Genomic DNA, 16,404 nt, shown 5'->3' with positions numbered 1-16,404 from the left:
TTGTGGGAGCTGTAGCTTCTCAGGAGTGCTAAGAGTTATTAGGAGACTTAGTATTCCCCTCACAGAGCTTCAGCTTCCAAAGTTCCCTGCGAAGAGGGATTGATTGCTAAACCACTCTGAATTATAGCTCTCTGAGAGTGAATAGGGAGTCTTCTAGCAACTATCAGCACCCTCATCAAACTTGCAGATGACACCAATTGGGAGGGGTAGCCAATGCCGCTAAAGATAGAATCAGAATTCAATATAACCTTAACAGATTGGAGAGGTTCTACACCTAGGCAGGAAGAACCAGATGCACAAGTATAAAATAGGGGACACCTGGCTTGCCAGTAGTACATATGAAAAGGGGTCTTAGTAGACCACAAGCTTAACATGAGTCAATGGTATGATGCAGCAGCAGCGGCAGCAGCAAAAAAAAAAGCTATTCTAGGCTGCATCAAGAGAACTATGATGTTCAGATCAAGGAAAGTAATAGTCCTTCTCTATTCTGCCTTGGTCACACCACACCTAGAGTACTGTGTCCAGTTCTGGGCACCAGAATTTAAGAAGGATGTTGACAAGTTGTAACGTGTGCAGAAGAGTGACCAAGGTGGTCAAGGGTCTGCAAATCAAGCCTTGTGTGGAACAATTGAGGAAACTGGGTATGTTTAGGCTGGTAAAGAGGAGACAGAGGAGATATGCTAGTCATATTCAAATATCTAAAGGGCTGTCACATGGAGGAAGGAGCAAGCTTGTTTTCTCCAGCTTCAGACGCTAGGACCCAAACCAATAGATTCAAGTTACAAGAAAGGAAATTCCAAACAACTATCAGGAAGAACCTTCTGACAGTAAGAGCTGTTTGATAATAGAATTAACTCTCAGAGGTTGTGGGCTCTCCTTCCTTGGTGGGTTTTAAGCAGAGGTTGGATGGCCATCTGTCATGTAACAAATGGGACAATACTCCCCCCGCCCAACATACACACACAGTTTAAATTACAGGTAGGTAGCTGTGTTGGTCTGCCGTAGTCGAAACAAAATAAAAAAAAAATCCTTCCAGTAGCACCTTAGAGACCAACTAAGTTTGTTATTGGTATGAGCTTTCGTGTGATGACATTGGAGGAAGCAATGAAGTCAATGCTTGGTATTCTCAAACAAAATACAGAAGAAAAATGAATGCAACCCAAATTTTTCTTGAAACATGAGAAAAAGTTCCACACATCCACAACTGAATAACTCGGTGTCATCAGAGATATTTGATAAGGGAGAAAACCTCCTAATGCCTCATTCCATGAACACAGAAAACTGATACTTCAGTATTGTTGTTTTTCCAGTGCTCTTAACTTTATTTCAGCAGCATGTATGTCTACACTTGAACCAAACCAAATCATTATGAATGCTCAGTAAACATCAGTTCCAGTGGTAAACCAACAGCTTTGCATGCAGAAGGCGCTGGGTTCAGCAGGAGAGCCATTACCAGTAAATGGCTTGACACTGTAAAAGGCAGATTCCCACATTCCTACGCTCCTCTTTCATTCATCCTATTCTTCAGAACCACAGAATTGTTATGTTGAGGGGAAGGACACAGCTTGGTGGTAGATCACATGATTTGTATGCTAAAGGTCTCAGATTAAATTCCCAGCATCTCCAAGTAGGGCTAGGAGAAAGCCCTATCTGAAACCCTTGGGGGTCTAAGTATTGCTATGTTGGGGATGAGAGAAAGGGTATAAGGATGGCAGATTGAGAATATATTGTCCAGCATATTTCTACTTTTATTCATATTTGGGATATGGGGCAATGAAACAACAAAATGTAAAACTGTTTAAAAATAGGCAAATAAATAAAATCACTTAATGCACTTATAAGGAATCTAGCCTCCTGTGAAAGAGCATCTCCTTGTGCATCAGTGTCCTGAGTTAGCACTGCATTCCCACACTGCCTTGCAGCATATCTACTGTTAGCGGAATACGACAGTCTGTTGACTGATGACAGTCTGCTGATTGGTAGTGCTGGCATCCTCAGAGGTCGTGGTCGTGGTCTTCTCCGTCTGCATGCAGCGAAACTTGAGAGACTTGGGGGATTCAATCATGAGAACAGAAGATTCCTTCACAATCTTGGGGCTGGTCTTTTCACTCTCTCCCACAATGACCTGAAAGGGATAAAATCACAAGGCCAACAAGCAATTTATGGCCCTATGCCACTAGGATAGGGGAGGAATTTGACTCAGTTTCCATTTAAAGGAAACAACTTAATTTGCACTTTCCAAAGCAACACATGATTCCAAGGGTGTTGACTACAAACACACTGGTGGCAGGAAATAAGGAAAGAAAAAGAATTGGCCCAACACCAGATAGCGCAAATTGAGTGATGAGGTGTTGACAAGGGGATTTCCAATAACATTTCTGGTTTTGACCAATAAAAGCAAGAGTTAGAAAGCTGATCAGGAAACTATTTTGAGCTGCAACATCGGGTGGGGGTGGGGAGATCCACACTGTCAGTATTTTGAAGCTGGGATTCAAGTTCATCTGGTGAGGAGCTTCATGGAAAGCATTCTGTTGTGTAGTGCAATAAATCCACTTTGCCATCCAACAGTGGAGGTAGAATGTAACTGTCCTGGAAAGTAGCCATTTAAGTACCTGACTTGGTACAGCTCAGGAAGTATTTAAGAGAAACTTGAACCTCAAAATTCCAGGGTGGCCTGCGCAGAGGCTAAAGTTCCCAGATGAACAGCCCCCATGCCATCGAATCTTTGGCTGTATACAAACTAAGCCATTTCCTCCACAAAAATGTTGTTTATCTCAATCTAGAATCATTCATGCTCAACATGCTGCTGCTCTCAATCTAGATTGATTCTATGTGAGGGCTGCCATATTTCAAAAAGTGAAAATCCGGACGCTTTGTTGAGCTTGCCAAAGAAGCTTGCCAAGCCAGTTCCTTTGACAAGGTAATGGCTTTGGCGGGCTAGTTTAAGTACCACAATTTAGGTTATCCAAATAAGTTGCTCTGTGATAGAACAAATAGGTGGGCCTTTTCCACACCCTCCTCTCACGTAGCTGGTAGTTAGAAGAACAAAGGCCAGAGTTGGTGGAGTGTGAGAGAGCTAGAAGCTGAAGGACACATAAGCATCTCTTGCTCTGTGCCAAGATCTGTTGTGGTATTAATGCTGTGAGCCCCTTCATCCTATGCTCAGGTTGCATATATGTGTAAATAAAACTATATATCCTTAAGATACCACAGTCTCCTCTAAAGCTTCATTCCAAGGAAACTGGGCCCTAGTAAATGTGTGTGGACTATGTGGAAAAAGCAAGTACTCCATGTTGTGTGTACCCAGCCTTAGTTTTCTTTTGCGGCTGCACCACTTTCCAAGTGACGGTCCCACCATCTTAAAAGGCTATTAAAGGTAAAGGGGCCCCTGACCATCTGGTCCAGTCGTGTCCGACTCTGGGGTTGCGGCGCTCATCTCGCTCTATAGGCCGAGGGAGCCGGCGTTTGTCCGCAGACAGCTTCCGGGTCATGTGGCCAGCATGACATAGCTGCTTCTGGCGAACCAGAGCAGCGCACGGAAACGCCGTTTACCTTCCCGCTGTACCGGTACCTATTTATCTACTTGCACTTTGACATGCTTTCGAACTGCTAGGTGGGCAGGAGCTGGGACCGAGCAACGGGAGCTCACCCCGTTGCAGGGATTCGAACCGTCGAGCTTCTGATCAGCAAGCCCTAGACTCTGTGGTTTAACCCACAGCGCCACCTGGGTCCCAGGCTATTATTAACATGCTATTATTCATTCTATTTGTTGCTTTCCACAAAACAGCTTCAAAGTGACACACAGCAGATGCAGAGTATCCTACCTTTACTCTCGCTTTCACATCATTGAGCTCAACACGCTCCACCTTTATGCCCCAGTCACCTGTGGCGTTGTTCAGTATGGTCTGTTTTTTTAAAAAAAGTGAGGGAATATAGTAGTCAGCCATCAGCCATTATACATGCTTTATAGTAATTACATGAGCCATGAGACTCAACAGAACAAATGAACAGGAATTAAGTCACACACTAGATATTTTGGTTTTTATGCAATTAAAGTGGATTAAAGCTCCCTGGCACAACAAATCCATTTTAAGAACTGTAACATATTGCAGTTAGGAAAGTGGTGTCTAAATGCACTAAAATGTGTGAGATAAATGACATAACCACCATGCAAGCAAATCAGAATGAAAACTCATGGTCATATAACCTCCCAGCTGAAACAAACTAACAAACAAACAAACCTCAGAGCAAAGCGCTCCGTAAAGATCAGACATAGTCTAACCATGGTATGAGCTTTGTTCAAGTGTTGCTTGAAAAAAATGGCATTCAAATCAAGAGTTCTTATAGGCCAAAGTGTATGTGTGTGTGTGGTATGATTTTGTAATTTATATTAATGTGCAAGGACATGGGCGGTCCCTTTTAGTGGATTTGGATGATCTGAGTTCTATCTGTGTTCATACCTCCATTACAGAGTTCTTAATTCTGTTACCCCCACACCCTGAAATGGAAAAACGGGCAAATTTTAGAAATCTGTTCAGATATTTATTTGATGTAGTTACCTGAGTAAATCCTTTAATGAAGATATTTATCATTTGCCTGTCCAGAAAGTTAACATTACTTCAAAATTTATTTGTATAACTAGATTTTGTTTTCCTTTCTATCTACTAAAAAGTATCTTGTTTTCCTGCATGTTAATGATATATTTAAAATATTTAAAATAAAATAATATTTTAAAACACAAAGAGACTTACATCTGAGTAGGCATGTATACAATATACACTGTATAGTGGGTTCTTAACGAGTACCTGGACAGCAGCCTCTGCACAGCAAGAGACATGCTTTAAGCCTCTTTGCAAAGTTTTCAGATTTTGCATTTGCTGTTTGGTTATGGGATTCTTTAACATTCCCCTCCACTTATTGTGTAGGAGTATTTGTGGGAAATAACCTCTAGGGAACACCTGATTGCAGATGAATGCACTACAAGAAAAATGAATCCTGCTTGCTAGCAAAGAGCAAACTACAAGGACTTCTGGAAAATAAGTCAGAAGTAGGAAAAGTGTGCTAAAGGGGAGAAGAAAACCAATGCCAATGATTTCTGTTGCCTGGTATCCAAACAACTCACTTATCAATCACAGCTCTGACTTCAATCACTGCCTAGAAACACTGATAGGCAGGAGCAGCCAGGCTAGTTAAGTTCACAGCAATCCTTAGAAGGGGGCCTGCAATTTTTGCTTCATAACTTTCTTTCTAGAAGGCCAGATACCTTTTTAAAATGAAAAGCTGAGACTCTGAGGCACCTGCCTTGTGGGGGGTGGGGGTGCTCCAATGAAGGCCTTAGTGGGCACCAGGCTGGCAACTGCAACTTAGCCATACCTGTATAGAATATGCAATTTGTTCCCGGTTGGAGATGATTTCAGATAAGGTCTTAGTCCCCAAAACGTTCTTGAAAGTGGTTTCAGCCAAGAGCTGAGTGGCCAGGACTGCTTCAGTGGTACTTGTGACAGCAAGCATGGGATTCTGCACTCGGAAATAAATCACACCATCTGCATCCACATGCATTGGATCTTTGGTAAAAACCTAAGGAAGAAGCAGCAGTGAGGTAAGGAAAGATGGGAAAACTTCAACATATAAGAATGATAAAGAGATGTAAAGTGTTTTGGGTTTTTTTTAATTGAAAATATTTTGGGTAAGCAAGATATAGTGAAAAAGGAAATAAAAATGCATTAAAAATACAAATAAATTCACCCATTACAATTATATACATACTTGTCTAATACAAAAGTATATAAATGAAATAATTATTATAATACATATAGATCTATTTATAACCTATATTTTTAATAAATGCTTTCCAAATATACTTATTCATACATTCATTCACATGTTGCAAGAGTTGTCATGTTTTGTATCCATTGATTAAAGGGAGCCATAGATTCCTCTTTCCAGTGGATCAATACCAGTCTTTTAGCCACAGTGAGGGCACGGAGAATCCATTTACAATGACTACTTGTCAAATTCCGTGTATACAATTAATAAAATTCCATGTAGTAAATAACATTATATTCTAACAACGCTAGCTTCCCCCTCAAAGAAGTAATATTGATATACTGTATATTCCTGCGTATAAGACTATTTTTTAACCCAGGAAAATCTTCTCAAAAGTCGGGGGTCGTCTTATACGCCGGGTCATATTTCTTATACGGCAAGTATATCCCAAACTCTATATTTTAACTGGAAAAGTTGGGGATCGTCTTATACACCTCTTGGGGCAGTGAATTCCATAGTCTCACCACGCGCTGTATGAAAAAGTCTATCCTGACTCTTTCAACATTCAACCTCACCAGACGTCCCAAAGTTTCATAAGAAAGGGAGAAAACATTGGTTGGGGCTGTCAAGTGGGAGTTGTACCGTACTTTTCTGTGTGTAAAACTATGTTGTTGTTTTTACTGAAAAATTATCTTTAAAATATGGGGTCGTCTTATACATGGGTAGTGCCTAGGGGTGACATTGGATTGGTTGATGCCGCGAACCAGATATGGTCTGCAGCGTGCTAGTGGTCTCTGCGGCAAGGGGTGGTGTTGATTGGGTGTTGCTGCGGCAATTGGGCGAGCAATAGGCTGCTTCTGCCGGTGAGGGGACAGACATTAGGAGGCTTGCGTGAGTGCTAGTGTCAGCCAGGCAGGTGAGTGCTTTTCAGCAATTCCCCCCCCCCCTCTTTAAAAAGCTCAACAACAACAACAACAAAAGCTCAACAACTCTGGACAATCTCCCCGCACTTTTAGTCCCCCAAAATAGGGGGCGTGTTATACATGGGGGCATGTTATACACGGAAAAGTACAGTATATCCAGCAGATCGAACTAGATCACCTGAATATCCTCTTTAACCATCACTATCAAACAGTTCAATGTATCCCATTTCTCCTAGGACTTTTGTCCAGTTAAAGCGGGGTGAGGAAACTGTGGACTCCAGATCCCCTCAGAAGAAGAAGGGAAAAAAACCTGGGAAGTGGAGTACTTACTTCCTGGAATTGTATAGTAAATGACTTTGTCCTCATGTCCACTCTGATAAGGGTGTCTGTGCAAGGCAAAAGGAAATGGATGCCTGCAGGAATAGAAATGACAACTGTTCAACTCACAAGAGGTCATATCACAGCAGTAAGAAAACCCTTTTCAGCCTGAGGGCCACGTTCCCTTGTGGGCAACTTTCAGGGGGCTGAATGCCAGCGGGGGTCTGGGCTGCCACCCTCTGGAGATGCTATAAACAAGATGACAGGCAGACTGAAGTCGGTGGGGCACAGCCCCACTTGCTCAAATAGACCAGCCTCCACTGCCTTCATTTCATTTTCATTTAAAAATTGGGGCACTCCCAGGTCACTTGTTTATTGAGCATTCATCCTCCTTTGTTCCAGCAGGAGTTTAAACAACACTGACTCTTTAGTTCCCTGGCTCTGGTGACACCTACTGTTTATCTCTCCGTCTTCCATCCTACTGGTCCTAATGGACACCAGTCACCACTGGGTGCAGGTTTGAGTTGGTAGCCCTGTTGATTGAGGCCAAATGAGTGACTCTTGTCCAAGAAGTACCAGCCCAAAGCTCCTTTGGCAGATTCATGGTCACATCCATACCATACACTTAGGGACACTCTCTTGCCACTGTAAGGATCATGGCTCCACCCACCCACCAATAATACTGGGAACTGTAGTTTGTTAAGGATGCTGAAAGCTGCTAGGAGATTTGTAACATACTACGGTTCCCAGGATTCTCTGGGGGGAAACCATGATTCTTAAAGCAGCGATTGGAATATATGATGTGGCTGTGACCCTGGCATCCCCAAACCTTGGCCCTCCAGCAGGGCCGTCTTAAGCCCATCCAGCGCCCTGGTGCTAGGTCCCTCCAGCGCCCCCCTCCAGAGCCTCTCCAAGGGCCCGGGAGTGCCAAGCGGACCACAGCAGCAGCGGGAGGCCACCTCCGAGGACTCCGCGCTGTGCCTCCTTCTCGTTTCCCCAGCGCTGGGTTCTGCTCAGTCAAGCTTCACCACCAGCGCGTGTACCGCAAGACCAGCAAGAGCTGCTTGGGTGCTGTGCGCGCGCTGGTGGTGAAGCTCGACTGAGCGGAACCCAGCGCTGGGGAAACGAGAAGGAGGCGCAGCGCGGAGTCCTCAGAGAAGGAGCCCAGTCCTGGCCAGATCGCCAGAACCCTGCGCTCACTTGGCGCCCTTCCAGCGCCCGGCGCCATGGTTCTCCGTGCCACTAGCCTCTATGGCTAGGACGGGCCTGCCCTCCAGATGTTTGGGGCTACAATTCCCATCATCCCTGACCACTGGTCCTCTTAGCTAGGGATCATGGGAGTTGTAGGCCAAAACATCTGGAGGGCCGCAGTTTGGGGATGCCTGCTGTGACCTAACCACAGCCAGGGGAAGAATGAACAATCACAATAAGCCTTCAAGGCATTCCCATGAAATTGATCAGCATTAACGTTCTGTCACATGTTGGAACTATAAAATGAAACCCTCACCTGGCCCTTTTGCACCTCCTTTTTGTATGCGCCCCAGTCTTACGATGATAGCTTGCTCGTATTCATAGACAACCTGTTATAGGAAAGGGGTGGGGGTGTCACAGGTTGATTTCCATCTTGTACATTTCACCTTTTACGAAAGGGGGAGGAGGAGGAGACCCATGTGCATCATGTAGAGGTCCTTGGAAGATAAAGGCGGTATATACATGAAATAAATAAATAGGAGAATGTTGCAGCAACACAGGCATTTTAGGGGTCCCCCAGGTGTCCTTTTGTATTGTGAATTCAGTGAGGCTGTCCTTGAGGATGGTCCAGAAGCTGCAGTTGGTGCAAAACACAGTGGCTCGACTGCTCACTGTGACAGGATATTGGCAACACATTACCCCACTGTTGAAAGGATTGCACAGACTACCAATTAGCTAGTGGGCTGTGTTCAGGGTGTTGGTTTTGCTGTATAAAGCCCTATATAAGCTTGGGGCCAGGATACATGAAATATTGCCCCACTCCTTATATATTCAGTTGATGACTGAGCTCTGCAGGTGAGGGCCTCTTGGGGACACCACCTCATCAGAAGGTCAATTCTGCACAATATTAGCAATGGGCCTTTAGTGTTGTGGCACCTGCAGTTTGGAATACCCTCCCTTTGAATATTTGACAGGTGCTGTCTCTGTGTCTTTTGGGCACCTACAGAAGTCCTTCTTTCAAAAAGCCTTTTAATTTGAGATCTTTCCTAATTTGATATCTAGACACAGGTAAAAAAATGTTGTGAAAATGCTTTTTTAAAAAACGTTTTGAAAAATATATTGAATTTGCCATAGATCAGCATTGCCGTCTAGTATCACATTTGTATAATGCACTTTACAACACACTTAAAACTTTTTATTTGCAGCTGTAATAGCTGAGTCCCTGGTCTGCATCTGTACTACATTAGAATTGCCTTTAGTTTTCAAAAAATTTGCTTTGTTTTATTACTTATTGTTTGCCCCCCTGGTCTCCTTTGGAAGGGTGACATATAAACTTCATGAATAAATAAAGATTTGTGCTCATTGTGAGTTGCTCGGGGTGGCTTGATGCAACCCTGCTTTTAATATTGTGGAAACACTATTTGCGGTGGGCTGGTGGGACACTGCTTCATTACTAATCAGACCATGTTTTGTTAACTTCCTGCTGAAAACTAGGGTTCAAATCCTCATTCAACCGTGAAGTTTAGTGGGTGATCCTGAGCCACCCACTGCCTCTCAGCCTAACCTATCTCACAGGGTTCTGGTGGGGATTAAATGAGGATGGGAGAACCATGTATGCAACCTTGAGCTCCTTGGAGTGGGGGGGAGATGGGGTATCAATGAAAAGAAGAAGAAGAAGAAGAGAAGAAGAAGAGGAGAAGAAGAAGAAGAAGAAGAAGAAGAAGAAGAAGAAGAAGAAGAAGAAGAAGAAGAAGAAGAAGAAGAAGAAGAAGAAGAAGAAGAGTAGTAGTTTGGATTTGATATCCCGCTTTATCACTACTCAAAGGAGTCTCAAAGCGGCTAACATTCTCCTTTCCCTTCCTCTCCCACAACAAACACTCTGTGAGGTGAGGAAGGTTGAGAGACTACAGAGAAGTGTGACTAGCCCAAGGTCACCCAGCAGCTGCATGTGGAGGAGCAGAGACGCGAACCTGGTTCCCCAGATTACAAGTCTACCACTCTTAACCACTACACCACACCGGTATATAGTATTTATACACATATAAGTAAATAACCCCCCTTTTGCTGCACTACAGCCCCTCAAGACAACAATAATGCAGCTGCACCGGGGAGGCATTGCAAGCAACTTCTCATTTATTGCTTTATTTTTACCCTCCTTGACGGGACTCAATGTGACTTATAGATAAAAACAGATAACTAAGCAGAATAAATCCACCACTACCACCCTGCCCTGCCACCTCTGCCACTGGAATCAGCACTAATTTCTGGCAAGATCTCATGACACATGAGAGGTCTCCACCAGCAGCAGAGGCAGAACAGCAGAAGTGTCAGTGAAGGTGGGTGAGCTGGCCAGGGGGCGCCAGGCAGTGCACCCAATGGGGTGAAATTGGATGTGCAGCCCTTGTGTCAAGGGCAAGTTGCAGAATACAACTATGATAAAATACCAGACGGGCACATATATTTTCACTGCACGAGCTTTAATCTCTTCCACAAAATACTGGCAGGCTGAAGGTGCCCTAAGAAGAAAATCCGAGTGCTCAGCAGTGTGTGAGCATTCAGTTTAAATAAGAAATGCATCTATTCTCCTTTTGAGGAATATTATTTACCAGGAACATTCTTACCTCTACGCACAGCCAGATGGATAAGGGAAAAGTCAAGAGAACAATGATGAATGAAAGGATAACTAGGAGCCACTCGCATGCATGGAGGTCTTGGCCAGGCTTCTCTGGAGGCGCTGAAAAGGACACATATATTTGGAAGTAAATACAATTATATGCAGAATTCATCATGCGAAAGGCTGGACTAGATGAATCCCAAGCAGGAATTAAGATTGCCGGAAGAAATATCAACAACCTCAGATATGCAGATGACACAACCTTGATGGCAGAAAGTGAGGAGGAATTAAAGAACCTTTTAATGAGGGTGAAAGAGGAGAGCGCAAAATATGGTCTGAAGCTCAACATCAAAAAAACCAAGATCATGGCCACTGGTCCCATCACCTCCTGGCAAATAGAAGGGGAAGAAATGGAGGCAGTGAGAGATTTTACTTTCTTGGGCTCCTTGATCACTGCAGATGGTGACAGCAGTCACGAAATTAAAAGACGCCTGCTTCTTGGGAGAAAAGCAATGACAAACCTAGACAGCATCTTAAAAAGCAAAGACATCACCTTGCCGACAAAGGTCCGTATAGTTAAAGCTATGGTTTTCCCAGTAGTGATGTATGGAAGTGAGAGCTGGACCATAAAGAAGGCTGATCGCCGAAGAATTGATGCTTTTGAATTATGGTGCTGGAGGAGACTCTTGAGAGTCCCATGGACTGCTAGAAGATCAAACCTATCCATTCTTAAGGAAATCAGCCCTGAGTGCTCCCTGGAAGGACAGATCGTGAAGCTGAGGCTCCAATACTTTGGCCACCTCATGAGAAGAGAAGAATCCTTGGAAAAGACTCTGATGTTGGGAAAGATTGAGGGCACTAGGAGAAGGGGACGACAGAGGACGAGATGGTTGGACAGTGTTCTCGAAGCTACGAACATGAGTTTGACCAAACTACGGGAGGCAGTGCAAGACAGGAGTTCCTGGCGTGCTATGGTCCATGGGGTCACGAAGAGTCGGACACGACTAAACGACTAAACAACAACAACAATTCTATTATTTTTCTCTTTCATTCTCTCTCTCTCTCTCTCTCTCTTGTCCATACCTAGCAGGGAGTGAAATTCTGTACTCCCCATAAATTAATTGCACATGTGTGTTTTATATACATTTACTTAATGCAATATATGTTTATGAGGCTGCCTGTTTGGTGTGCAAACAGGGCTGCCTTCAGATGTCCTCTAAAAGTCTGGTAGTTGCTTTTCTTTTTGACATCTGGTGGGAGGGCGTTCCACAGGGCGGGTGCCACTACCGAGAAGGCCCTCTGCCTGGTTCCCTGTAGTTTGGCTTCTCGTAGTGAGGGAACCGCCAGAAGGCCCTCAGCATTGGACCTCAGTGTCCGGGCAGAATGATGGGGGTGGAGACCATAGCTGCCAAGTTTTCGCTTTTCTCGTGAGGAAGCCTATTCAGCATAAGGGAAAATCCCTGTAAAAAAGGGATAACTTGGCAGCTATGGTGGAGACGCTCCTTCGGGTATACTAGACTGAGGCCATTTAGGGCTTTAAAGGTCAGTACCAACACTTTGAATTGTGCTCGGAAACGTACTGGGAGCCAATGTAGGTCTTTCAAGACCAGTGTTATGTGGTCTCGGCGGCCGCTCTCAGTCACCAATCTCACTGCTGCATTCTGGATTAATTGTAGTTTCCGGGTCACCTTCAAAGGCAGCCCCACATGGAGCTCATTGCAGTAGTCCAAGCGAGAGATAACCAGAGCATGCACCACTTTGGCGAGACAGCCCGCGGGCAGGTAGGGTCTCAGCCTGCGTACCAGATGGAGCTGATAGACAGCTGCCCTGGATACAGAACTGACCTGTGCCTCCATGGACAGCTGTGAGTCCAAAATGACTCCCAGGCTGTGCACCTGGTCCTTCAGGGGCACAGTTACCCCATTCAGGACCAGGGAGTCCTCCACACCTGCCCGCCTCCTGTCCCCCAAAAAGAGTACTTCTTTCTTGTCAGGATTCAACCTCAACCTGTTCGCTGCCATCCATCCTCCAACCGCCTCCAGACACACACATTTTAAAAATGTACTGATTTCAAAAGTCCTCTGGAAAGGAAATTCATGCAAGATCATTTGCAGTCATTTACAGTCGTCAACAGCTATCAGTCAGTCAATCACCCATACCCCTCCCCACCCTTTCTTTACATATAAGCGTCTGGGGACTTCTATTTCAGTGTATCTGAAGAAGTGTGCATGCACACGAAAGCTCATTCCAAAAAAAAAAAAAAATAGTTGGTCTTTAAGGTGCTGCTGGAAGGATTTTTTTTATTTTGTTTCGACTACGTCAGACCAACACAGCTACCTACCTGTAACTAGAACTCTGGAAAGATTGATTGCTAAACCACTTTGACAATTGTAGCTCTGGAAGGGGGAAGGGTCTACGGTACCTGACAAGTCTCAGCACCCTAAAAAAAACTGCACTTCCTAGGATTCGGGGGAGGAGGCCCTCTGTTTAAAGTGGTACTGTTTTAAATGTATAGTGAAACCAACACCCAGCAAATCTACCAGTCAAATTAATTTATTGCCGCTGAAATTTTGCTGTGCTCAGAGCACACCAGCAATCCATCCTTCATCCAGTCAGCTAGTTGCTCAAAATATTACCAGCAAATCCAGTATCTGCCAGCACTGGGGGTGGGTGGGATTTCACTTCCTCAAAGCAGCTACTATCCCTAGCCTATAAACTCCACTCTTATATGCCCAAGAGGCTGCAATCTCCTTTCCGAATTAAAATCTGGCAGTGATCTACCCCTGTTTTTAGGGGTTCAGGAAAACGTTGTTGACCTTTTTTAGGGGAGCCAAAGTTGTTGAGCTTCTGTGGGGGGAGCCAGTGATCTACCAGTAGATCACAATCTACCTGTTGGTCGTGCCTGCCTTACAGCATTCAAATAAGCGGTCTCAAACTGTTCTGAAAAGCCTTCTTCCGTAGTCTCTTCTCCAGGCTGCTGCTATATTCCCTGAGGACAGCAAATAAATTCCCTTCCTGAGGGCTGCAGTAACTCAGTGATTAGGGGACACTCTGCACATCTTCAGAAACCCTTATTATTCCCTCTGTTTCACCCTGGAATCAGCAGGTCCCAAGCCTCAGCCATAGCTCCCCATGGAAACGTCCTATTAAAGTTGTGTTTCAAAAATCCCACAGACAAAAATAAATAAGACAGAGCTCCCTTCAGGATATGATTACGTGCTCCTGAGACCAGGAAACTATGTGCATGTTTAAAGGGTAACCTGGTTTTATAGTTAACACGCGGCGCTGCAAGTAACAGGAAAAGGAAGAACAGGGAGGACGTTGTTTCCTCTCGATTGCAAGGCAGAAAACCTAAAGAAGCAGCCGACTTCAGAACAAAGTTCCTTTCTCCTTAACAGCGAGGCCCCTTTGGGTCGCGATGAAGAGTTTTTCAAGGAAGAGAAAGCAGATTGATCGCCCCCTTCCTTTACACACGCAAGTCCGGCCGGCCGCCCGCCCGCCCCAAACTGCAAATCCTTCATGTCGCTCACGTGGAGGAACATAGACGACTTCCGTCTTTTGGGAGTCATCCTTCGCTCCCTCTGTCATGAAGGCTACCGACTTGACCAGCTCCGCACGCACTAACCGACAACAGGATTCCTGCACAGTCCGGCTCGGTTCGAGGACGGGGCGGCAGCGGTTGCTCCAGCAACGCTCGATCCGTCTGTTACTCTTGTTACTCGCCCAGGTCCTAGTGATCAGGCTCTGAGGCCTCGGCTGCTTCATTCTGCGCACACGGATTTATTAAAGCAAAGCAGTCTGATATACAGTACATCCATTTACCAGGACCGTGGCCCGTGGTATCAGACTGACCTTTGGAGGGCACAGTTTTATACAGATTAGCTTCTTAAGCTTGCAATTTAAAATAAATTTAGTAGTTCCAAGTTTTGTGCTTTTCGTTTTTTTCTATCAGACACCTTAAAAAAAAAAAGTTAGAGAGTTGGTGGTGGTGCGTGCATGCCATAGCTGCCAAGTTATCCCTTTTTTTAAGGGATTTTCCCTTATGCTGAATAGGCTTCCTTGCGAGAAAAGGGAAAACTTGGCAGCTATGGCGTGCATGCAAGTAGTTAGCCTTTCCCAGCCTCCAAATAAAGAGCCATGGGCGTACCCAGGGTCAAAACTAAGGGGGGGGTGGCACACAAACCACACCCCCAGCCACGCCCCCAGCCACGCAATTGGCTGGCTGGCAATGACGTTGCCAGGATCCCTCCAGGTAAAGGTAAAGGGACCCTTGACCATTAGGTCCAGTCGTGACCGACTCTGGGGTTGCGTGCTCATCTCGCATTATTGGCCGAAGGAGCCGGCGTATAGCTTCCAGGTCATGTGGCCAGCATGACAAAGCCGCTTCTGGCGAACCAGAGCAGCACACGGAAACGCCGTTTACCTTCCCGCTGTAGCGGTTCCTTTTTATCTACTTGCATTTTGACGTGCTTTCGAACTGCTAGGTTGGCAGGATCCCTCCAGGAGGCATGGTCAACATCCACCCACCCCCCCAGAGGAAAGGGGGCTATTTCCAAGGCAGCACACGGAGCCAGCAGCGCTTGCACTCCTGCCTCGCCCGCTCCTTTAATGGCAGCAGTGACTAAAACGAGGCAGGAGCAACAAAGCTGCCGCCATTGAAGGAAACCTGGACCTGGACCTGGACCTGGCCTAACTTCAGCCCCCCACTCTTTCAAGTCACAGAGCTGCCCCACAAATGATGTGCCGCAAAGCATTGTGGGGCAGCACTTTCTGTGCTGTGCTCGCTGTGACTTGAAAGAGTGGGGCTGAAGTTAGCCAGGTCCAGGTTTTCCTTGACAAAGGTAGCTTTGCTGCTGCTGCCATTTCACTTCAGCCAAGCAGTCTGAGGCAGAGCACAGCAGGCAGTTTCCCTGCCTGTCTGCCCATGTCCTGAAGATGCTAAGGTCAACCTTTGGAATGGGTGCCGCAGCCATTGTTTCTGCATGGTTCACTCTCTGTCCTGTCTGGGACTTGCACTCCTGCCTTGCCTGCTCCTTTAATGGCAGCAGTGACTAAAATGAGGCAGGAGCAGCAGCCACGTCCTGTTTCATTGTCTGTCCGGTCTGGGACTTGCACTCCTGCCTCACCTGCTCTTTTAATGGCAGCGGTGACTAAAATGAGGCAGGAGCAGCAAAGCTGCCATGAAGTGCCGCAGAGCATTGTGGGGCAGCACTTTCTGTGCTGTGACTTGAAAGAGTGGGGCTGAAGTTAGCCCAGCTCCTGGTCCAGGGTTTTTTTCAACAGAGGCAGCTTTGCTGCCGCTGCTGCCATTTCACTTCAGCCAAGCAGGCTGAGGCAGAGCACAGCAGGCAGTTTCCCTGCCTGTCTGCCCATGTCCTGAAGATGCAGGGGTCAACCTTGGGAATGGGCGCCACTGACAACTTCCTGCTGCGGCATGTGCTTTCCCTGGATGGAGTGGAGGGGCGGGACAGCGAGGCGCTTGTGATGTTCTCGCTGGCCCGCCTCTCAATGCGCTGTGACGTCATGACTGCCCCTGGGGGTGCCTCCGCGTTTGCCGCCCCAGGTGATGGAGCGGCTAGCAACGCCCCTGCT

At 45.8% G+C, this 16,404-nt stretch overlaps 1 protein-coding gene across 1 annotated transcript; it reads right to left on the bottom strand.

Annotated features, from left to right (window-relative positions):
• Positions 1-1,727: 1,727 nt before the first annotated feature.
• On the bottom strand, positions 1,728-14,715 carry LOC118084276 (stomatin). Its single transcript, XM_060270307.2, has 7 exons — positions 14,343-14,715; positions 10,820-10,932; positions 8,515-8,587; positions 7,020-7,102; positions 5,374-5,577; positions 3,825-3,905; positions 1,728-2,125 (listed from the first exon to the last, which is right to left on the bottom strand). Exons 1-7 carry the CDS (start codon positions 14,575-14,577, stop codon positions 1,934-1,936), a joined length of 981 nt encoding a protein of 326 aa, XP_060126290.1. The 5' UTR covers positions 14,578-14,715; the 3' UTR covers positions 1,728-1,933.
• Between the last annotated feature and the right edge of the window lie 1,689 nt (positions 14,716-16,404).

This window comes from Zootoca vivipara, chromosome Z2 (genome assembly GCF_965207765.1).
Source record: "Zootoca vivipara chromosome Z2, rZooViv2.hap1.1, whole genome shotgun sequence".
In the NCBI taxonomy this organism is placed as follows: domain Eukaryota; kingdom Metazoa; phylum Chordata; class Lepidosauria; order Squamata; family Lacertidae; genus Zootoca; species Zootoca vivipara.
The sequence above is the reverse complement of the archived record's forward strand: the minus strand, read 5'-3'. Positions and strand labels throughout refer to the sequence as shown.

Bases quoted from the DNA above. Each gene is read 5' to 3' on its own strand.
- LOC118084276 (XM_060270307.2), bottom strand. From the start codon at position 14,577: ATGAAGCAGCCGAGGCCTCAGAGCCTGATCACTAGGACCTGGGCGAGT. The intron at 8,588-10,819 runs GTAAGAATGTTC...TTCCTATAACAG, and splicing joins CCATCTGGCTGTGCGTAGAG to GTTGTCTATGAATACGAGCA. The intron at 5,578-7,019 runs GTAAGTACTCCA...CTTCTTCCTTAG, and splicing joins TTACTATACAATTCCAGGAA to GTTTTTACCAAAGATCCAAT.